At 49.2% G+C, this 24,498-nt stretch overlaps 1 protein-coding gene across 2 annotated transcripts in view; it reads right to left on the minus strand.

Moving 5' to 3' along the window:
- STK35 (serine/threonine kinase 35) overlaps positions 1–24,498 on the minus strand; it is a 44,276-nt gene that overhangs the window by 8,547 nt on the left and 11,231 nt on the right. The window contains exon 3 of one of the 2 annotated variants that reach the window (XM_038571796.1): positions 21,122–21,871. In XM_038571796.1, the coding sequence (XP_038427724.1) occupies positions 21,159–21,871 (713 nt within the window). In that variant the 3' untranslated portion in view covers positions 21,122–21,158. Of the gene's footprint in view, positions 1–20,836; positions 21,872–24,498 lie in introns of those variants that run through there. The other variant, XM_038571795.1, reaches the window with a different exon arrangement.

The raw sequence follows: 24,498 nt of genomic DNA on the forward strand, positions 1-24,498 counted from the left end.
TGAGGATGACTGCCCCATTTTAACAAGGGGATGGGCCCAGAGAGGTGGAGCAGCTGGGCCCATGCACAGAGCTGCTGAGCCACAGAACCAGCGATTCGTCCCCGCAGGCCCAGCGCCACTCACCGCCCGGGCTTCCCGCTCGGACTCTGCCCGTGGTCCCTGCAGCTCCCTCAGCACTTCTGACCTTATTTCTCTGTAATTATAGTCACAGCAATTGCTCACCCAGCATCGAACATTCCAAGGGCTTTGTAGGGAACAACCCTATTAGGGCAACTTTCAGCTCTTCCATGCTGCTTCCCACTAACCATGTTCCCACACGGAGCCTCCGTGTTATGGCTACTGCCCCATCTCACCTCCACAACCCTATGAGGTAGGCGCTCCGGTTGCCCAGTTGCACCGATGCCCAGAGAGAAGGGCTGCACAGCTAATGGGTGGGAGAGGACAGGGTCTGCCCACGGCTCCTACTTTTAGCATTAACTGTCCTGGAAAATCCCTTCCTGGAGAGACAAGAGGTTAAGTGGAGTTTAAAACCCACTTAATCCCTTCATTTATAAACACATTCACTCAGAAAAGGGTTCATGGAGGGCTTGTAGGTATTTCTGCACAAGTCTGGTGTCTAGAGCACATTGGAGGATGTGGAGCCACGAGGCTATGAGCAGACTTCTAGCAAGTTCCTCTGCCAGCTAAGCAGTTGTTTGGGCTCCCATTAACGCCACCAGCAGTTTGGAGAACAAGAAGTGGGGAGAGGATGGGATTCATGGGTTCCCCCACCCACCACCTCCCCTACCCCTCGGCCCACAGACATGGTCATCTAGGGAAAGAGAAGGCTATCCTGTACTCTAGAAGCGTGGTCCTCCTACTTTGTTGATGTCAAAATGTCATTTTTAGATGAAACTAAATGGCGGTGGTTCCCTGTCTGTACCATCCTTCCAAATGTTTAAGTCTGGCAGTGGCAGGGTATAAGAATCTCTAGGAGCCTAGAGATTCAGCTACGTTTCAGTTGAGCGTCTTTCCTCAAGTGCTCTCTCGGGGGAAACAGTACAAGCTGTGGTGACGGTCCTGGGTTCAAATCTGGTCTCTGCCACTTACCAACCATTTATATCATCTGAGTCTCCTTTTCCATACTAGCAAGTGGGGATGCTGCTCTTTACCCTTCTAGGGTCTGCAGTGAGGATTCAAGTAAGCTGCCTATTCCAGCACCTGGTACGGAGTCGGATACTCTGTATGATCTATCCTGTTGTTCACTGTGTTAATGGTCACTCTGGTTCTTAGACCAGAGCTGTGCAACTTATCTAGAGATGAGGCTTAATTCAGGAACTTTCTGTCCTACATCTGCAATATGGAGACGTAAGGGGAAGGCAGCGGAGGTGGTAGTAGAGGGAAGGGGAGCTCTCCAAATACCCTATCTGAAATGAGTCTCTGCCACACCATTGTTGTAACTCCCCCAGGACAGCCAGATGGTGGCAAAGGTATCCTCAGCACCTTTCAACCTGCTCAGGCCTAAAGATAGATTTTTAAAGCCCAGGAACCTCGAAATCTGAAATACAACCTAGCTGTCTGCGAGGACCTATCCTCTGTGGTATTATACAAAAATGTCATAACTACGTTGAAAGGATGGGCCGGTAGCCCAGGTACAGCACATGTCAGAAGGAGGACTCACATAGCAGTCTACAGGTTCTGAGGTGGCACAGAACACTGAAGCTCATGCCACCTGCTGTGAAGGTGTGAAGCAACCATAAGCATGTGTGATGTCAGGTGCCAGTCACTACATACACTCGTGCCACTCAGCAAAATAAAAAGGTTAAATGATTAGTGCATGCTTAACTGGGATTCCAACCTAAAGTCTGGTTTTCTCTGTCCCTCTCATCTATTTTTTAAAAAAGATTTTATTTCTTTATTCATTAGAGACACAGAATGAGAGAGAGAGGCAGAGACACAGGCAGAGGGAGAAGCAGGCTCCATGCAGGGAGCCTGATGCAGGACTTGATTCCAGGACCCTAAGATCACAACCCGAGCCAAAGGCAGATGCTCAACCACTGAGCCACCCAGGTGTCCCCCAAGAACTCATTCTTAACCAAAGCTCCCCGTGCAGTCCTGCAAGCTGATATTATTACTGTACTTAAGGCTATCTTTGACATGCTAGACATCATGCATGCCAGGCTTCATAAGCAAAGCTTCCTTTGTCCAAACAAAGGACTGTGTAGGAATTATCTCCATTTTACAGATGGGCAAACCAAGGCTCAGGTATCCATTTTCTGTGTATCATCTGTGGAGGTACAGAGGCAAGGCGATGGATGTCACAGTCACAGACAGCAGGCCTCTCCTAAGTAGGATTAGCTTCAAAATGAGTCATTCCTCACTTGTTTAATACACCAAAGCAGCTGGATTTTCATACTCACATATTAACATGCCAGCCCTGGGCCGGGGGGGGTGGGGGCGTGTCAGTGGCCCTGGCACTACTGTCCATTCCCATCTGTCAGAGGGACAGAGGCCAGGGAGCCAAGCTTTCTGATACACCATTTATCCAAGGCTTTGCTAGCCACAGTGGGGCTCAGAGAGGGGCAAGACTAGGGTCAACCGTGCTACAAGTGGCCCACAGCACAGCACAGGGGTAAAAAAAAAACAGAGGTGGATGTGACAGATGGGGTAGCCATGCTGTCCATCTTCGGATCTACAGAGGGCATGATGTCAGGGATGCCATCCGCTCTGGACTCTGAGCCCTGACCAGGAGGCCAAAAGAAGGCAGAAGTTTAGGGGTAGGTACTGAATGTGGGGTAAATGTCATTCAAAGAGCATCACGTTCCAAGAGTGGCAAAGAGCTGATGCTCCGTCAAGGGCCTGGGCTTTGAGGTAGGAGATCTAAAACAGGTAGCTTGGCTCTCCCCACTACTAGGTGAGGTCCCCAAGCCAAAACTTTATCAACATTGTAGTCATGTCTGCCGTGCAGGGTGTGACATCCAGTGACAGCGTCTGTACTGGGCACAGTGAGGTACACAGGAGGCAATTAACATATGGGGACAGCAGCCTTATGTCCCACCCCAACCCCAAACCTCACCAGCTTACTGGCCTGGGCGAGACAACTTGGCATCATGCCAGCCCCCTTTCTGCTCTGGGCCTCGGCAAGTGCTGGTCGGCTTGTAAGCGCCGGTCCCTTGACCCGCCCCGTTGCTGTCAGCTGGTCCCCTCCACATGCCTTCCCCCAGGGACGCTGGGCCCTGTGCCCCGGCGAGCACTCAGGGAGTGACCACAGACCTCCACGGGCCATGCCCTGTGCACTCCCCATCTACCCTAAGGACAGGACAGTCCTGTGCTTCTCGAGCATCTCAGGTTTGCCAGACCGATGAATCAAACGCTGGCTGACTGACAGGAACTGGGAGCTAGTGCAGGGCAACAAAAGAATTAATTTACAAGTCCCACAGAGTCATTCAGCATGGCAGGATCTTAACACAAAAATATGGTTATAAAATCCCTGCCTATAGCTGAGTTCCCACGGAACATCCCGCCATGCTAGGTGAAGAGAGAGATGCTCACCGTCACCTCAGAAAACCGGGCCACTTGTCCAGGCTCCAGCAGGTGGCAAGGGAAGAGCTGGGATGTCCTCAGTGCTCATTTCCTATCTGGCCGCACCGCGCCACCTCCCCCCAACACACCTCCAGAGCCCTGTGGGGAAAATGAGGCACATGGGGACCAAGGGTCTCCCTGACAGGACACAGTCCACCTGCTACAGAACCAGGAGGCTCTGCTGCCAATGTCAGCTCTCTGCCACTCCTTCCATGACTGCCTTCCCGCAGGAGGCCACCTTGCAAAGGGAAAGAAAGTAAGGTCTTCTGTTCAATCTGGAGAGGGAAGCCTGAAATCCAGGGGTGGCCAGCAGGACCAGCCTGGCTTCAGTAAGTCCCCCAGGGCAAGCCAGCCACAGAAAGAGGCAAACGAGAAGGCTGGCCTTGCAGACTAGGAGCCTTGGCTTTGGCCTCAATGCTGTGGTCTTCCCCAGATCTTCAAGACCACATGGCCTATCCTTCAGGTCTGACCACCTATAAAATGCAATGATGCCCAACACTGCTCCTCAGCAGGCCAGTGGCTCAAGAGGTGGTGGTGGCGTTCCAGCTGGGGGTGCTGTCAGGTAGGTTGAACTGCACCCCACATTCGAAGCACATGGGTTGCTTAAATAGGTAGTGATGGTGGTATGGGGCAGCAGCAGGGCAGGCCCCCCACCCCCTGCCCTGAGAAACTGAACACCAGCTCTCAAGCAGCCAGGGGCCCTCCCTCCCAGCTTCCACATCCTTTTCACCCACTTCCGCATGTCCAGAGGGGGCAGCCCTGTGAATTCTGAAAAGCGGCCTGTTGCCCAGGCTGTAACAGCACAGATGCAACCACAGGAATGGACTCCCATGTGGCCACCTACTAAGAGACACTGAAGCAGAATGTAGAAATAACGATGAAGGACCCCGTGTGGTGGTAGGAACCCCCGTTTCCAGTCTCATCTAGCTCTCTCCATGCTCCCTGCTGGGGATCTTGTTTCTTTCTAACGTTTTTTGAAGATTTTATTTTATTTATTCATTCACAAGAGACAGAGGCAGAGACACAGGCAGAGAGAGAAGCAGGCTCCTGGTGGGGAGCCCGATGCGGGACTCAATCCCAGGACCCTGGGATCACGATCTGAGCCGAAGGCAGATGCTTAACCACTCAGCCACCCAGGTGCCCCTGACCTCGTTTCTTCCTATGCAGCTAAGGGGCTTGGGACCAGGACAGGGGTTCTCAATCCGGGGTCCTTAGAATTGTGAGGAGGCATAGGGTCTGCAAATGCCAGAGGGCATATGAAGTATCACAGTGCAGGTCAGTCCCCTTTTTCTGGAGGGACACCCCTGATGCTTGGATTCTGAGAAGGGCCCACGCACAAGGAATCTAGATCCAAAAGCACCTCGCCAAGGCTCTTATCTATCAAGGCAAAACTCTTACCAGAAAGCAGCACAGGAGTGCTAAAAGGGGTTCCCCAGGGCACAGGTGAGCAGGGCAAGCTGCATGGGGGCTGAGGGCTAAGGGGCGTTCTGCGGGGGAGGCAAGCTTCAGCCTCCTGTACCATAGTCCTGCCTACCAGTGGGACAGGGGAGGTCCCTCTCCTTACAGATTCTCCAGGCAAACTTGAGACTCAAAGCAGATAAAGGCCATGGAGAGGAGACAGGCTCTATGCCGAGTCAGCTGAGCTCAGTCGGTGGCCCACTTACCACAGTGAGGACACGCACTCTCTTGCAGCAATCACTGGCAGGCCCAATGTACGGCAGGACACGGTTTACTGAGAGAAGGGAGGCGAGCGGAGCTCAAGCCAAGATGGTGTGCTGCAAACAGACGCCAGCCTTATCTCCAGCGTGTCAGAAAGTTTGGCTGGGGCAGTGAATGCTCCTACATAAACTGCAGCAGGCAGTTACCACAGGAGCTTACAGACTTGGAGACTCGGTCATATTATAGCAGTGCTCATGTTGTCACCATTGTGGACTTGCTTCATATTGTTTTAAACCTTTTTGATTTCTCAAAGTGAGCTGCCCCAAATGCTAGATTCAAAAGCTTGCCAAATGCACAAAAGGAAGAATGGCTGGGGCGCCTGGCTGGCTCAGTTGGTGAAGCATGTGACTCCTGATCTCCGGGTTGTGAATTCGAGCCCTATGGTGGGTGTAAAATCTTAAAAAAAAAACAACCCCCCAAAACCCCAAACACCAAAACTTGAAATCAAAGGAAGAATTAAAGGCAAGACCTAAGAGTCTGAGATCTGGAGGGCTCTCTAGTGACCAGTGAGTGATCCATAGGACTGTACTCTAAGTCATCCCATGGGGGGTTGAGGACGCAGACCTATTTAAACCTGGTCTTTCTGGCCTTGGGACGTCACATCTGGAGCTCCTCAGGGAGCTGGGAAGCACCTGAGCTGGTAAACAGGTACTGGCTGGCACTCCAGACTGTCTGCAGAAACAGCCCTGGTAATTGGCAGTCGGCTACAGGGACATCCTCACTAATTCCCTCCCTCAACTTATTAAGTATAGGGATGAAATGAAAGCTGCCAACTGCCTCAACAGTCCCCAAAGAGACTGAGGTTCAGCTGTGGCTGCTGTGATTAGCAGACAAAGGGCTCCAGGGAGAGGCTGGGCTCCTGGGAGAACCCTCCTCACCGGCCCTTTGCCAGGAGCATGTCTAAGGTGCTGTCCCAACTGAAGGAGAGGTCGCTCTTCCATATGGCGACAGGACAGTCTGTGGTTGGAAAAGGAAAGACTCAAACAAGGTCATGCCCAGAGTGGTCTGGGCAAAGGGAGACCATATGGACTTCTGGTTATAGCAACCAGACTGAAGCACAGTGAGCTGAGGAGAACTCACTGGGGGCACCTGCTAAGGGGCTTGGAGCTCTCTTAGGGAAAAGAAGAGCACTGCAGATTGCTAGTGAAAGGGAATGATTAGCCTGTAAGGATTTGGCAAAAACAAACAGACCGAATGAAGGCAACACACAGAGCTGTCCGTCAGTGAGCTCTCGCGGTGCACGAGGAAAAGCACTGGGGACTTCCTATTTCTTGTGCATTTAGTCTTCACACCAGCAGACAGTGAACGTCAGTGATAAATGAGTATCATTTAGCAGACAGGAAATGGGGACCCAGAGAAGTTAGGGGACTTGCCCAAAGTCACCCAGCTGGGAAGTAAGAGAGTGGCAATTTAAACCCAGATTTATCAACATACCAGGTCCCAAAACCAGTCTCTTACAGACACTAACATGGAAGCACAGCGCTCCCATATGGGCCATTGCTATCTCCCTTTGTGTGCTCAGGAGGGTGCCATCTCACACCTTCTGAAGAAGGCTGGCCCTGTCAGGTGTAGCATCTCTTCCCTCCCGCAGGGAGCCAATAGCTCTTGCCTCACTGTGACCTGCTCATCTGCCAGAAAACCACGGCCTTGTACATACACCATCACCACCACCTGCTTCCGCTTTCTTTCCAGGGTGAAAGTTACCCTCCTTAGGCTGACATTCAAAGCTCTGGACAACTTAGTGCTATTTCGTTCTCCCACTTTATCTCTGCATGACCCAACCCAAAGATCTGCTCTTGACACAAATTCTCAATGTTCTCATGCCAGTGTTCCTTGCTTGCACCACCCTTGCCGGCCCTCCTTTCTTCAGGGGTTATCTTAAGTCACAGGTCCTACAGGGTGCCATTACTTCTTCAACCAAAAGCCAGCGTTCCCTCCACTGAGTTCCTGGGAGCATGGAGGACTGCACCACTGCAGACGTACGAATGTGACCTACCTTCAGAAGCCTATGGAAAAAGAGCATGGTCTCCAGGGCTCTAGCCCTGGAGCTGGTACTTGCTAGCCATGTGGCCAGTGGGATAAATCACTTACTGTCTTTGGAGTGGGAAGGACATCCTACCCAGGACCTGCATGAGGATTTCAAGAGGTAAGAAACAGTGGGGTGGGACACACATGGGCGGCTCAGAGGTTGAGCGTCTGTCCTCGGCTCAGGGCCTGATCCCACTGTCCAGGGATGGAGTCCCGCATGGGGCTCCCTGCAGGAAGCCTGCTTCTTCCTCTGCCTATATCTCTGCCTCTCTGTGTCTCTTATGAATAAATAAGCATTTGTAAATAAGTATAAAACTTGGATCCATTCTCCAGGGAAGGAGAGGAGGTTAACAGGTAGAGCAAGCTTCTACCCCACACCCTACACATAGTTCAAAACAAGGGGTCTGAGGACAGCTGAAGGACTGACTCTGAAATCCCTTTCCATCAGCTTGATGTCAAGTTCAGGCCATGGGGTCGCCCGCCCCTCAGTTCTTCGCACTGACGTGCCTGAGGGCAACTGAGAACAGAGCGCCCTGCACCCCTTCCCCCTTCTCCTCTCCTTAACCCAAAATAAAAAGTTATTTCCAATGCACAAATAGAAGTGGCCCTCAAAGTCTATTTTATAGCCAGCGATCATGATCCTGATGTTACATAACCATGGGGAAAAACAACAACAAAAAAACCAACAACCCCCCCTCCCCCACCACAAAACCCTGAGAATGAGATGCAGGCGCTTCAAAGCTGCTCTTTGGCAGAACCACCAGCCTGCCCACGTGACAGGACACTGCACAGGTTTTCGGCTTGGAAAAGCAAAAGTAAACACAAAAAAACACAACTAATCGCTATGTTCTTGGGACACAATTATAGCAGAGTGCATATGCGAATAAAGACAGAGAAGAGCCAGACACATCAGTCACCTAATGAGAAGCTGATTACAATGGAAACAACAAAACACAGCAAGATACAGTCATTGCATGAAGGCTGTGAATCAGCCCTGGGTCTCAGGAGGGCACCTGGGGCTCAGGAAGGTGTCCTATGCTTAGCCCCAAATTTGGGATCCAGCAGCTCCCCAAGAAGATGCAGATAATCCCTTACCCATCCAGAGGAGAGGATGGGTTTGTGGCCCTATGTCCAAGACCCACCTTGTATTTCTCACTCCCCAAATCCCCTCCCTCTCCTGCAGTGTCCACAGTCTCGTAAATGGCTCTCCTCCCCACCCAGTGATTCATGGGGGCACCCTTCCTTCATCTCCCTCATTCAGCTCACTTGCAAGCCCCCAGCAATCTCCAAAGGCACTTTAAATTCACTCTGCCCCATCCCGTGTACCATCCACCCTAACCTGGGGGACTCGACTTCCTAGCTGGGCTCCCACATCCATGCCTGCCCTCTCCGATCCTGGCCGAGTGCTTCTGTAGACACGGAAACTGAGGGGGCAAGCTGCTGTGACTTATCAACACCTCCCCAGCCAGGCTCATCAGGTTCCTGTCTCCTCCCAGCCTTTCCCACTTTGCCCCTGCCAGTTCACTGCCCCTCTGCCTGGCAGACACACCTCATTCCTCAGGTCTGAGTTTCAATGGCATCTCCTATGAAAGACTTTATCAGACCCCCTTGGGGAGCTCCCTGCTATTCTATTTCCTCCATCCATCCATGCCTGGTCAAACCTGTAGTTGTCCCTTAGGATGGGTCTCTCAAAATGAGGTCTAAGTGTTTGGAGGGTGGGGACCAGGTCTGAGCTGCCCCCAATGTGCTGCAAGAACCTACCAGTGCCTGCACCATACTTAGGCTACCCAAAAAATTAATGGGCCCCTATGAGGTGTGTGTGTTTTCTTTATTGGCAGGGGTGGGTGGGAAGCATGCGAACCTGCACATGTTCTGAGACTACTTCCAGCTGTCACAGTGTGGCTGAGAACTAGTTGGAAAAGACAACAGAACCCAAGAGCTATGGAGGGCCTATTCGTGCCTGGCATCCCAAGGCTAGCTTTACATCAACTTTCCATTTAATCCACCTGAAAATCCTATGGGGTTAGTACTATCAGTAATCAGTTGTATAAATGAGGACTCCAAGGCTCAGAGAGATGCTTAAGTAGGTTAGCCGGACTGAGGTCAGGGATTACTCTCATCTCCATGGCCCAAGCTGGGCACAGAGCAGGTGCTCAATACATGTCTGGGGAATGAACAAGTGAAGATTTCTCGTTGTGATTCAAAGCCTATGTCTGAGACTCCACTTAGAGACCTAAGCCAGACCTGTGCATCCTATTGCTTCCATTCCCTATGTGCAGCTGCCTCTCAAGTTCCCCTTTCTGGAAGGGTGATCTCCCATTCTACCACAAAGACCACACAGGGCCCCATATTCCCCTGGTGGTACTTTGCTGGAGATCATCCCGAGATGCTCATTGTTATTATGGCTCAGAAGTCTGCTCTCCCAGGGCCAGGGAAGCCCATGGAGAAATTTAATTTTCTTCCTCCTCCCAGGAACAGGTGGCTGCAGGACCTCACCTCATCCTAAGGATACATGAGCTGAGGGAGAAACCAAGCAAGATCAGGAATCCCGAGTCCCGGAAACTCACCCTCTGTGGGATTCACAAACATAACTGGGCTGAGGGAACAGGGAGAGAGGGGCGGGGGAGTGGTCCCTTAGGTACCCTGGTTTTCTGGACAAGGAAACCACGGCCCACAGAGAAGTAACTTGCCCAGAGTCCCAAAGTTAGGTAGTTATGGAAGGCAGAGACACGATCAGGACCTGGCAGGCCCCTCTTCTCAGCTCTTATACCTAGATCTAAGCTTTTTGAGGGCAAATGGTTAAGAGGTAAGGTATGTGGTTGTGTGTTTAACAGACAGTAATGTGGCAGATTGTGCCTTTACCCTCTTTTGCCAGAGCAGCTCTCAATCCTAAGTGTGCATCAGCATCACTCAGATGGCTTGCTGAACAGCCCCCTCCCCGGTTTTCAACTCTGCAGGACTGAAGGGGGACCAGAAGTATGCACTCGGACAGTTCCCAGGTGATGCTGCCAGTCTGGGGACCACACTGAGAAAGTTGCTCACTGACACTGTGTTAGGGGACGGGAGCCAGGGAGTAGGCATAGGGAGGAGTATGGCAGTAGCTTGTCAACCTCTTCAAGTTCACAGGAATAGAATCCTGATCTATTAAGTAGGAAACTCCTTACTTGTGACTTCCTCAGTTCCTTCCACTGATAAAATGGAAGCAATCTTCTGAACGCTCATCAAACTTTACCCAGGCCACATAACCAGGCTGCAGATCCTAAAGACTCACATCTGGTTCCGCCTATAGCACCACGAGCTTACACCCAACACCCAAGGACACCCAGAGTAGGCAGGAAACCAAAGTTCCAGAACAGCTGTCTCACTGCTCTAGGACTTCCAAAACCCTGGGCCGCAGTGATATGCTCTCCAAAGGCTTTCTGTGCTACACCCGGTAGCACAGTGTCCTGCCCTGAGCATTTGAGGGCGGGGAAGGGAAGAGGATCTCTGGGTCACATCCGTGGTGACATCTGGATTTCAGTTTAGGCAATCTGGCCTAAACTACTAAATAATTTTTTCTAGAAGGTACGAATCACTGTGTTGTCTGGGGTGTGGTATACTCACACTCATTTCTGCTGCCCCATGCAAACCAGGGGTTCCTTCCAAACATTCATTAAATCCTAGTATGCAATCTGGTTACTAACAACAAATGAGTCTTTACTTGCGACTTCCAGTTCTCCTTATGTCTGTACAAGGCTGGGCTGGGCCGGTAAGGTCCACGCACTCTGCCAAGATCTGACTGCACTGTACTTCCAGCCCATGCCTCAGATGTGCCCCAGACCAGAGCCTTCTAGAAGGACATGTCTTAGACATGTCTGAAAAAAGCAGAAAGGCAAAAAATAGAAGGGTGCTGTCCCTGATATATGTAAGGGTTTCCTTCTAAAGGGATGGGAGTAAATGCACAATGAATCAATGGGCTCACACCATCTCTGACTCTGCCTGGAACAGCTGGCTAATACTAAAATCCAACATCATATACCAAAGCCCACCTGCCTTCCATCATTGCCACAATACTGGCGTAGGATGACGTAAAGCCCAGGTTACCCTCTGTGAGATTACCGCCCAGGCTCCACATCCAGCTCCTTTTTGCAACCTAGAAAAACAGACGCCTTTTCATCTTCCTCAGTATGCCCTGTGGTGTGCCTAGGTGGCTCTAATCCATTCCTCCCGAGTCCCTAGACATCATTTTCTTTTACAAAGAAACAAAACACAGAAATCTGACCTGTGTATGATGCAGGCTGAGTTATAGCTTTCCCTTGGCACCTCTAACTGAAAGTGAAATTCCTTTAAAGTTGGGAAATTCATTGCAGTATTTTATGGTATTGATTTATTTTAAACTTGGTTGGCAGTTTTAAGGCCTGCCATGCTTCTGAATCCTAGAAATGCTGGAAGAGGTCTCCATTTCCTTTGATTGTGTAATACTGCAGAGGACTCACCAGTGGCAATGAAAGGAGGGGCTGGGAGCTTGTGTGTCACTGCCCTGGTTTATCAAGATGGAACCCTGGGTTTTCTCCCCAGGTCCAGGGTCTAGAAGGCATCTCTGGTTGGGATCTCACTTACCAGAACAGTAGTACCCTTTCCCCTGGCCAGCTGGATCCTGTACCCGACACACCCTCAGGGACTAAGGTGAGCTTCTGGTGAGGTCTGAGCTATGACCCGCTCACTTGTCACCTGGCTTACAAAGTGCCTCTCAACTTACCTTCAAAAACCAGCCCAGGGTGCCACCTCCTCCAGGGAAGCTTTCCCTCCACCCTCTGAGGCTTCCTGTTACCTCTCCTAGGCCACAGCTTCTACAACTAAGTATCCAGGTCTTTTTCCCACTGCTACATCGTGAACCCCTGGAGGATAACACTTGTAGTCTACACTGTCACCTCCACCACCAGCCAAGTGCCTGCCATATATCAGGAGGGCTCTTGTTCATTAAATGCAGCTTGGCTCCAGCATCTTGCAACCACAGGGCTGAGGGCAGCCATATCAATGATAGAGACTCCCAATGACGACTACTGCCATCTTGCTTTGGGTTCTCAGTGTCAAATGCCCAGGCTAAGTCCACTTGGGACGGGCTTCTGCCAGGATCTGTCCTGGCAGAGGGAAGGAAGAGAGACAACAGGCTGCCAATGGGTCCCATCGGAGTCCCTTCCTCACTGGTGCCACAGGCTGCCCCGTCAGCACTCCCTCTGTGCCAGTGCTTTCCCAGAAGCATGCTTCCAGTCTCCCACCTTCCAACCTTTGGGTAGTTTTGACTTCTGCCTGCTACGTGCCTTCTGCCTACTACTGCCTGCCCCCCAGGGGTTAGGTGGGTACCTCAGCTGCCCACATCTGAGATTGTCTCAGTGTACCCCAAGAGGAATCCACAGAGCTGACCTCACCTGAAGGAGGGGATGGTATACATCCTTAGACCCTGAGAGATGCCCATGGGCAGCACCATACACCAATAGCTAGGGGGCCACCTAAATGGTGCTCCTCTGAGGAGGGAGTCCACCATCCACCTGAAATTAGAAGTCCATCAAAAGCTGCTTTTAAAGAGGCTGCAGGAAGCAGAACCGAACAGTGAAAATTTCCAGTCAGCTACCTCGTTTGGAATCCTGGCTCTCAGAACTCAGCAAAGGGATTCTCCACATCCTCATCCGCAGCAGGATGGATGGCCGGTGGTGGTTACGCAGATGCTATGTGATAATTACATATGTGGTGTCAACAATCAAAGAAAGTGTGGAACGTATTTAATTCAGAGCTGAAGAGAAAGAACAAGGCCTCTCTGCTCAGCACAAGTCAGGGGCCCCTTGAAGCAGGTTTTTATAACCAGAAGCTGTTATTGTTGGTAGGAGTGTCCGTGTCCCAGGGGAAGAGGAAATGGGACTTGGACGGACCCCAACCATCAGGCAACCTTGCTTACAGCTGGCCGATTACAAAAGTGATTTTGCTTTGCCCAAAGGGCCGCCGTCTGGGCTGGGAGGAGCCAAGGATGCCAGGGAGGAGTAGAATGTGAGCAACAACAGCCCTGGGGCAGACCTGTCCCCTCACAGATGCTTTGATGTCCTGCAGAGCTCCAAGGGACAGACTATCCCTGGGGGCCACCAGCCCCATTACATAACCCACAGCTCAGACAGCTCAGCTTCCTACCGTTGATACAGCTGGAGCTGTCAGGGGATGACAACTCCAAGGGCAAAAGCTGGCCCCCAGGGAGTCGCCTGGCCTTAAAAACATCAGCCTTCCTGACCTAGGGGAACCCCCAGAAAACATGAGCAGACAGACCAGGCCTCATAGTCTCTCTATATGCCAGTACCTAAGGCCACCAAGTCCTCACAGTAGAGGCAGAGCTCCCAGGGAGAAGAGAAGTAAACCTTCTGGAGCTTCACCCCCATCTCTCTGCTCGTAGCCCTGTGGAGTGCTAGCGAGACAGGCAAGGCAAGGCTAAGAAGTCCACTTTACAGACAGGGACTTAAAGGAGGCTCAGAAACCGGAGATCTGCTTGGGTCAAAGGATTGATGATCACCGGCTACATACATTCCCCTCCCAATTATCACTCAACTTGAAATAAAACCCTTATTCTCTAAGGATCTAATCACCTACTTCAGGGTAAGGATGGCATTTCCCTCCTTCCATACTTCCTTTGGAAAGTTCAAGGCTCCACCAGAGACTAAGTGGGATGAGCCTCTGGGGTGTAGGAATCAAATTGATGCTGGTCTCTTCGGCGGTTAAGGCTGCATGGAGAAGGGGTCGTCCTGGCTTATCCCTCTCGTTGGGCTACCTGGCTGTTCACCATGAGCACATTGCATATTTTTTTTTTTTTTTTTAAAGTACAAGAAACCATCTCCCAACTAAATAGAAGGCTACTAACTGCCCCGTGCCTTGTGCCCGCATCATTCATCTCACATGCCACTCCGTGTGCTTTGTTGAATTACAAAGACATGTGATTCCTACAGATGATGCAATGAGGCAACATCCCCTATCAGTGGACACCAGGGCCTTAGACCTGGGTTCAAGTCTATGCTTTGCTCCTTATTGCTGTGACCTTTGGGAAGATGAAATGATGGGTCAAAATGCACTTGGCCCCAGGGATGACCAGTGATTAGGAGCACCTTCAGCCACCTTCAGCACTGTTGCCCTTCTTTTAAAACCTAACCCCTCAGCACCCCCACCCCTGACACAGGTGGGGGGGTCAGGCCCCCACAGCTCAGTTTCATGCAGCTACCTCCCACAAGGGCCTGTAGTCTTGTGGGTGAAGGTCATGTCTTTATTTATTCATGAGAGACGGCGGGACGGGGGGTGGGGGGGTGCAGAGACACAGGCAGAGGGAGAAGCAGGCTCCATGCAGGAATGAAGGCCATGTCTTAGAAGCTCCTGGACTTGTTCATGTCTGTCCTCACGGCTGGGCAAGGGAAGTCACACTCAATTGAGTGAGGGGCCCGAAAACCTATTTGTCCTAGTTCCCAACTTCTCACCGAAAACTTGGTTTTAACTCACCCTCCAGGGACTCTGTTTTGAAAACTGCTGTTTAAAATGAACTAACAATTGGAATTTTTCTTTTCTTTTTTTTTTTTTAAGTTTCTGGGATCACTCTGATGAACTCAACACTTGATAATGTGACACGATTCTGGTGTAATTCTGCCAAAAGTACAGAAACCATCTGAATCGTTTTCTACAACTTCCATGTGAGCAATCATGCTGTTGTTGCCTGTTAGAGGAGCTGAAGCAGCTTGTGAATACTCAGAAGACCATCAGGGACCCAACCAGTGGGTTGCAGACCTCCACCTCCAATCTCAGAAGACAGGAATGTGAAGCCCAGGTCAAGGGATCACAACTCAGGTCCTCCAGCATGTGAGCCCAGAGCTGTGGATGTGGCCTGGAGAACCATAGAAAATATTCTTCCTTCCATACATGAGGTCTTGATGGCCGTCTACCATCAGAGACAAAAAATCCAGCCCAATTTATTGTTGAAGTAATAGAGGATATATTTATCCTTGGCCTGATGTCCAAAGACCCAGCTCTGGGCTGGATAAATATATCCTCTATTACTTCAACAATAAATTGGGCTGGATTTTTTGTCTCTGATGGTAGACGGCCATCAAGACCTCATGTATGGAAGGAAGAATATTTTCTATGGTTCTCCAGGCCACATCCACATCTAATTTCCTTCTGGAGTCCTGAGATGTCTGCTCCAAATTAAGTGTCATCCAAGTGCCACAACTTCTAAAGGCCCTGGTAACCGAGGCTTAGCTATGAGCCAGCAAACTTGGCAGTGAATGCAAACTCCCTCATCTCACAGCACCCACCCTGGGTACCATGGGCGGTGGTCCCTAAAACACCAGTTTAGCTTTACCCACTTTGGGTAAGGTCTGTGGCCGGCTGGGAGGAGACATTAGGAATTATTAAACATCTTCAAAAAAAATGACAAATAAGGGAGAGCTAGAATCCACCACTGAGTAATCTTTAAAAATAGTTAAGTTTTCTGGAACAAGAAATTGGCCAGAATTGCCTGGAGTCCAGCTTTGTTAAAAAAAAAAAAAAAAAAAAAAGAAAAGAAAGAAAGAAAGAAAGAAAAGCTATTGGTAATCTTCCAAGGCAAGACTACTAAGGACCACCACTATCTTCAGAGATGAACAGAAGGCAAGACAATACTTTCACCTCAAGCCAAAGTATGTATCTAAAATTTAGCACTTCGTTTAGGCAGTTTATATAGAGGGCACTTTCACAACCTCCTGTGATTCCAACAACCTCAAAAAGAGGTATCCCATTTTATGGATAATAAAACCTCAGTAAGATAAATATGATCTACCCTCATTTAATGGATGATAAGACCCAGAGAGGTAAAATAACTTGTCTGAGGTCACATGGGGGCCAGTAAGCCACAAAAATGGGACCACTTAGTCCTGGACAGTCCACTAGGCAACACTCCTTTCAGAGGAATCCTATGTTTCCAATCCAAAGTGCATTTGTTCACCGTTGCAAGAAAAACTAAAACCAGTGAGTCCTGATCTGAACATTACTCTGACCTCTACAATCCCAGATTACGGAGGCCTTTCTTCATCATGGGGGCAAGAGTGCTTCCTAAACTCAGGTGGAGCTCAAGCCACAAGGTTTAATGGGAAAGCTGACAAGTAATAAGCACACAAAAATTCCGTCCCTTTATTTAGGGCCTTGAATAACTCCTGCTTTCTAGGTCTCCAGAGGCCCCCTACTCCTCAGCAGCTCTCTTTCAAAGAACATTCCAAGAGTCATCTATCCCATTGGTTCTCAGAGGTGTGGTCTGGAGTGCAGGACTCCACAAAGCCAAACCTGTTCAAGGTAATACGAAGACGTGTTGGTCTTTTTCACTTTCATCCTCTCAAGTGTACAGTGGAGTTTTCCGGAGGTTACATGCTGAGTGACACAGCACCAGGGTAAAATCAGAAGCAAATAGGAGAAACCAGCTGATTATAAAGGCAGACAGGAAAATGATTTGTAAGAATATTAAAACAATGCCACTCTACTCGTTAAATTTTGAAAATATTTCTCATAGATGTTAACATAAGTATCATAATCTGAGTTATTCATTTGAAAACCTTTAAAAGTTTCTCAACTTTAATTTTTAATACTACCAGTGTCCTTAGATATAACCCAAAACAAGCTTTGTAGAGTCTTCAATTTCTAAAGTATAACTGGGCCTTTAAATTAAACAAAACCTGGAGAATCACTGGTCAATTCTGTCTGCAATTCCCTTCCTCTCATTCCCTCTCAAACCTGCTCTGGTTCAAGAGCAGTTATCTTCCTTATATGCCACCAAAATTGCTCAGGAGTGCCAATGACTTTCCAGTTGCTAAAAGTCAAAGGTCAATCGTCAGTCCCCATCTCCCTAAACCCACCAGCATCATATGGGCCATGGCCAATTGCTCCCCCCTCCTCCTGTCTTGTCTTCACCCGCTTCCAGGACACCATACTCCAGGTCTCCTATCTGGCTCCTTTCCCTCTCCCCAACTCCACTATGGGATGGCCCAGAGCCGAGTCATTCTTTGAGATTTCTAGGCCTACTCTGGCGCCTTGGCCATCTCTGAATTTCCATCTCTAGACCAGATCTCTCCCCCGAACTCCAGGCTCATCCAACTACCCACACCTCACCTCTGTACTTGGATTTTTAAATAGGCATTCCAAACTTTCCCATGACAGCAAAGCCTAACCTTCTCCAGCCCAACCTGTTGCTCTCCATGTCCTTCTCATCTCACGTGGTGGCAACTCTATCCTTCCAAAGACTTCCAAGGCCAAAACTTCCAAGTCATCTTTGATTCCTTTCTTTCAGATCTTATATTCAATTCAGCAGGAAGTGGCTGGCTGACTTCAAAATTCACCCAAAATTTATCTCACCTCCCTGGCTCCATTGTTCTAAGCTTCCATTCTCTCTCACCCGGCTTGCTACAGTAGTCTCCCACCTGTTCTCCTGTAGTTTACTTTTATCACAGCAGCCAGGATAATCCTCTCCAAGATCAGTTATTCCATGGCTGAATGAACATGTGTTCAAGACTTTCTGTCTTACCCAGGCACAAAACACAAAATTCTTACAATGGCCTACAGGCCTACTCTAGTTGACTCCCAGTTACCTTTCTTTCTTGCTTTTCTTATGACATTCCCCTCCCTGGGTATCTATCCAGCCTTCAAGTCTTTATACTGGCTGTTCCTTCTGTCTGGGAAGCTTTTTTTCCAGAAATCCTCCTGACTCCCTTCCTCAACTCCTAACCTTTACTCAAATGTTGCTGTCTCAAGAGACCCACCCTGATCTCTTGATTTAAAAGTACACCTCCACCCTCCACCTCCCAGCATTCTGATCTCTCTTATCCTGTGGTACACACCCCCCATACTTAGCATTCTCGAACATACTCCTTGTATTTATTATTTCCCCACCAGAATGTAAGTGCGACAACTGCAAGAATTTTTGTCTATTTTATCCACTAACATCTTCTGTTACTAAAATAATCACTGGCAAATAGTCTGTCAATAAATATGCTAAATACGTGGAATTAGCCTCTCTATAAAGTTTAAGTGGGTAGCGCAGGGCAGGGGAAGAGTCTGGAGACAATAGTTCTTTCCAACTCAAGTCTCTCATTCCTTAACTGGCCAGATACAGCTCATTGTCATCACAAATGATATGAAGCTTCTGGCATCACAAGGGCCAGCTCCTTGTGATTAGACCTGGGCCCAGGCCCACAAGTCCAAGTGCCCTGCTGGGACAGGCTAGGCTAGGCTACAATCAAATAGGCACCAACTGACCAAGCATTATCACCACCAGAGGTCAGAACCTGGGACACTCAGCAGAGCTATGTGCCTCATCTTTTCTTATGCCAAGGTCACTTAATTTCTCCTACCTGAAGGAATCAACCTTCTTTTAGCTAAAACTTTGCCCTTCCAAACAGCACAAATCCCAAGTGTGGCTGTCCAAATGGAGACCTGATATCAATTAGATGTGACAACCCCACAATCCTAACCCAAATTCAGGTTTTTCTTCCAATGACGACCTTCATCCTACCCCATGACAAACTTGAATGCTAACAGTTTTTTTTTTTTTTTTTTTTTTAAGATTTATTTATTTTGGAGAGCTAAAAAGAGTAAGCATGTTGGGTGGGGGAGGGCCTAAGGAAGAGGGAGAGAATCTCAAGCAGACTCCATGCTGAGCAAGGCTCAGATCTCCCGAGATCAGGACCTGAGTTGAAACCAAGAGTCAGGTGCTTAACCAACTACACCATTCAGGTGTCCCTCTAGGAATTTTTTTTTTTTTTTTTTTTTAAGTGGAAGGGATGAGATGGAAATGAGAGGTGGTAGCATGAGATACAACTACAATGTGGTCTAGCCAACCCTTTCTGGGCTCTAACATGGCACTACCCCAAACCAAGCTCTAGAGAAAATCCTTACTCAGTGGGCTGCAGGACAAATTGACCAGACATCTGGAAAGTGCTCAATGTTTGTGGGAAGGAATGAAACCTAGAGTCACTCCAGGAGTAAGTTCACTGAGAACACTACAGATGTGACCAGACTCCACACCACACTCACCCACAGCACTAGCACTCTCTGAGAGCTAGGAAGGGAAAGGAAGGGACCAAGAACCCACTCAGGTGACGGATGGCTCTGTGCCCAGTGTGGCTCCTGGGAGTGGCACCACCCCTCACCACCTCCTCTCAAGGTTTCACCAAGTATAAGGGTAACTTATTTCCAGCTCACCATAATTCAGAAAAAAGGTAGGAGGGAGGGTCATGAGTAAGATACACCTATACCTAAATTTGAAGGATAGCAGATAAATGACTTCACCCCTTGTGGGGTGGCAAAGGTGAAACAAAATGCTACTGCCCACCTGGTGTATATGGTAGTCAACATTTTTTTCCCTTCCCACAAAAGTAGGCTGGATTATTTGAAAGTAAGTCAAATCTGACCACTAAGCCAGCCAGCATTTGTGTCTACTGCCATTAACCTCCCCAAATTTATTACTTTCTTTCTACTTCCACACCCGGCCAGCTGCCCTGATGATCCAGGCACTCCTCTACCCTCAATGCTTCTCAGTTTCACGTTCAACCACATCTCCTTGCTGGTAGTGTGACCAAAAGGGTTGGTCCAACTGGTCTCCCAGGCTCCAGCCCAACTCAGGCTTCCATGGGCTGAAGTTCTTAACACTGACTGTTCTGCTCTGGTCCTTAGGTGGCTCCCAAATGCCTACACCAAGGTCGCATTCCAGGGTTCCCGTTTCACCTTGTTTCCCTTGCTTACACCTCAGGGTCAGGTCCAACCGCACAACCGCTGCCCTTTCTGGTATACACTTTTTGGATGTTCTGCCTTGGCTCTGCCTACTACTCTCCTGGCAGGTCACTGATTACTAAAGATCTGCCCTCTCCACCACCCCTTACCACTGGAGGCACTCAAATGTGCTAGGCTCCCTCTGGTTTTGAGTCCTTTGCAGAGGGTTGGTCCTTTTTCCTGGAATGCCTCCCCCCTCCCCCAATTCCCTACTCCTGCCTCTGGGCACCAACCTTAAAAGACTAAATGTCCCTTAATACCATTTCTCCTTTGGCCTAGAGCACCTATGGCAAATTTTGACCAATGTTTTTCTCCTTAACTAATTCAACTAAGCTGCAGAATTCATGAGGATGGGGCTGTATTCTGAATTTGCTTCCCACTTGTTAGCCCAGAGCCTAGCACAGCACTTGACAAATGAAAGCCTACGATCCATCTCTTAAATAAGCAGACTTCCATGTAGGAATATTGACTCACACATCCTTTACACTATCTCAAATGGAGGAAACCCATCATATGTCTAAACTAGTAGGAGACATCATGGTACATATAACAGAATGTCAATCACTGAAAACTGCACTTCCAAGGTATCACATGGGGAGATGCTCAGATTAGTGCTGAAAGAGTAGAAAACCAAACTGTATCTAAATATAGCACGAGCTAAACCGTGCAGAATTGGATAGGTGAATAGGAGGAATACATTAAGGATACGGTTTATTCTCTGAAAAAAATTGTCTGTACCTTTTGCACATTTTCTCCAGTAAACATTTATTAATTGATGAGAAGAAGTATTTCTACAACACTTGAGACTCCGCTCAAATGCCATGTCCACTCAGAAAACTTCTCTAGACTTTCCAGCTCTTATTCCACCCCACAGATCTCAAGACTTGTGTGGGTCTCTCATAACAAGCACTTCGTGGTCTTCAACCCTGCATCTCCCCCCAGCTCCACAGGGCCCACCGTGGGGCCCCGAGATGAAGAATCCAGTCCAGGAAGTGGGCATGCAGAACAAAAAGAGTACACTCACCTAGTTTAAAAACACTCAAGATGCTTTGCCCTGAATTTTAAGCAGCACATGTGACCTGGTCCATTCTGGTTTCAAGTTCAAAGGCATCAGGCCGGTCCTGTGGGTTAGCAGCTAACATATCTTTCAAGAGCTGCTTGATCCCCTCGGACATGGAAGTCCTGCGTTTCTGGGGGATATGCAACTCCATCTTTGGGTTTTCTAGCAGCGCCTCACCAACAGGGACGATTTCGGTCCCCTGTTTGATATAGGTCCCCAGGAGCTCCTTCTTGGTCTCAGAGTCAATAAAAGTGATTCTTTCTATCATTGCCCAGATGATAATGCCCAGGGCAAAGATGTCGGCCTTGGCTGTGTAGTGTCCCTCCCAGACTTCAGGGGCCATATAGAAGTCTGAGCCGCAGGCTGAGGACAGCCAGTATTTATTCACATTCACATTTTTATTGTCTGGATGGCCCTCTTTCCCTCGGGGGGCTAACCCAGCACACACCTTGCTGAGTCCAAAGTCTGCCACCTTGAGGATGGGGGTGCCAGACCGCTCCGTGATGAGGATGTTGTCTGGCTTTAGGTCCCTGTGCACGATGTGGTTTTTGTGCAGGAAGGCAATGGCGCTTGTGAGCTGTAGCATGAAGCTTTTGTTGGTGGCGGGGTCCGGCCTCCGGGACAGGACGTACTGATTCAGGTCTCCACCTTCACAGAACTCCATGACAAACCAGAGATAGCAGGGCTCCTCAGCATAACCCAGGATCCTTTCTCCTAAATTGAAGAAGACCGGAAAGAGCTTGAGTGCCACAGACACATCCCCAACACGCTCAGATCACATGCAGGCAGCACAGCCAGGTTTAGCTGGACAATGCTGACGAGGCTCCAAGCCAGGAGGACCAGCAAACCTGGCAGGGAGCCAGCACCGTGCAGAGTGGGCCCATCTCTACTCACTTGGGGTGAGGTGAGGTCTGCCGGGATAAAGGACACGGGTGGCAGACACTGAGGTCGAGCACCCGGCTCTGGCAGTATCGGTGCCTAGGTAAGGAACTGGTTAACTGTGCCAACCGGTTCAATGGGTAACCAGGAGGCACCGGCACTTAGTTCACCTTTCCAGGTTTCTGCCTCAGCTGCCTCACCTGCAAACGCCTGCACGTAATCAGTCACAGAATACCTACACGGGCCCTTGACATTAAGCTAATATTTACCACCCCCACCCCCTGGGAGGCAGGATGAAATAGCCCCATCTTCAAAGATGAAAAACCTGATGCTCACAGAGATGGAGGAGTCCAGGGACTCCAATACATGTGACCGGGAAGCCACTGTGTTTCACTATAGTATGTCCGGACAGACTACTCCATGTCCCGTGGGACTGCTGATGAGGCAAGGTCAGGTGTGCAAGAAGGTCATAAAAGGTCTGTTAATCCACAACAGGCAAAAAGGACCTCTCCTCCCCTCGCTCCTAACTTTTAAGACTCAGCAATGCACATAGAATGGTACCACAATTGTTTATTTTAGAGGCATACTCCCAGCAGTGTTTCCTGCTTGCCCACTGTATCTGCTTAGCACAAGTTAGTTTCTTTTTAGAGATGAGGGGCTGTTACAGACCAATCTCCTTAGTTTCAAGGAGATAACAGGCTATGTATCTAAGACAGCAAGCATTTTAAGTATCTGCATCAAAGTCAACTTGTACTAGGAGCAGTGAAGGTGGACAGGAGTTGCCAGATCTGGGAGTCAGAAGGCGCAAGACCTGAGTTACACCTTAAAGACAGGCAGTAGATCAGTTGAGAGAAGCAAAAAAAGAATTCTAGGCTTAGAGATGGGATGGATAATGGAACACAGGAGAGGCATAAACAGGAAGGAAATCTGGTGGGAACAGGAGTCCAAAGTAGACACAAAAGTTAGTAGAATCAAGTTGTTCTGGCATGAAACTCCAGCTCTGCCTTTCCAGAAGCCTTTCCTTTTTGAACCACACCAACTCCAGGAAAGCTGGTGACTGACATCTCCAAACAAACCCCAACGTTCTTTATAAGGTAATTAACGGCACACTGAGTCCTTCTGTGGAAGTTATTTGAGGACTGTAACTGCCCCAAAGTCTAAATAGGCAGAGGTCTGATCTTGCTGATGAAAAGGCAGGGCCTGTGGTGGGTGGTCATATGGATCACTCATGACTGAGCCTGAACACCAGTCCTCTGACCCCGAGCACAGGTCTCCATTCCACCAGAAAACAAGAGCTACACCTCCTTAAACAGCCACTGCCAAAGCAGAGTCTATGGAAACCACTGCCTTCAGAGTTCTAGGTTGAGGCAGGATGAAGAGATGGACAAGGCAAAACCTTTGGGTTTTTGACCACAATCTGACAGACCTCACTTCCCCTGTAATTATATAATTTGTTTGTTTATATTACAATCAAAGCAATACAGGTAGAACCAGTTTAGGGCAGATGGGGTGTTTTCTTTTTAAATTAGCTCTTTCCTATCTCATAATCCTCTTTCTAGGTCACTGGCTCTGGTGGGCTGACACTCTTTATCTGAAAACACTGTAAAATGATGCAGTGATCCAAAGCCCAAATCAAACCTGACTCCAGAGTAAAGATCCATAAAAAGGAGGGCAAGAAAGGTCTGCTGGTGGTAGAGCCAGAAAGGAAGCGATTAAAATGCCATCAAATTCCTTCTGTGAGGGCCACCATCAGAAAACAGTACAACTTTTTCACTGAAACAGTGGGGAAATAAAGGGTGGGGAATGGTGATTACTTTATATACAAAGTTGGTAACCAGGGCAACTCAAGTAAAAAGAAAACAAGTCTGCAAAACAGACTACATTGTAAGTCCAGGTTATGAGAACCCAGGGAAAGAAAAGGAGGGTAAGCAAGTGCCCTGGGGGGGAGGGAGGTGCACGTGACTGAAGAGCTGGCTCTAGGGGAGCGAGCTGAGCTCAGGAGATGCTACAGGAGGGGGTTTGTGGAGAGAAAGGCACTGGAGGAAGCAGCGGGCTCCAAATCAGAGCAGCTTCAGGGAGCGTGACAGAATGGAAAACCATGGAAAGCGGCCACTTCTCCCAGAGGCAAGAAGCACTTCTTCCTTGCATGGGCCCAGGCCGTGGGCTCACTTCAGCAGAAACCATAGCATGTGTTTTCAGGCAGGAATCCCCCCGCTGCCCCCACTCCCCTCACAAACCAGAGAGAGGTGTGAGAATTCCAGTCTTTTCCTTTGGGCAGATTGCCCACCTGGGCCCCTGCCTACCTCAGGGCAGGATGGAGGGAGGGTGCATGGGGCCTGATGTATTTCTGTTGAGAAGCCAGCCAGGGTGAAGTCACAGGAAGGGTTCAGGCTAGAAGGTGACAAGTCTGGGGTTAGATGCCAGCTCTGCCCTCCGGTTAACTGGGTGGTCTCTTAGCTCAA

This window comes from Canis lupus, chromosome 24 (assembly GCF_011100685.1).
Source record: "Canis lupus familiaris isolate Mischka breed German Shepherd chromosome 24, alternate assembly UU_Cfam_GSD_1.0, whole genome shotgun sequence".
Lineage (NCBI taxonomy): Eukaryota > Metazoa > Chordata > Mammalia > Carnivora > Canidae > Canis > Canis lupus.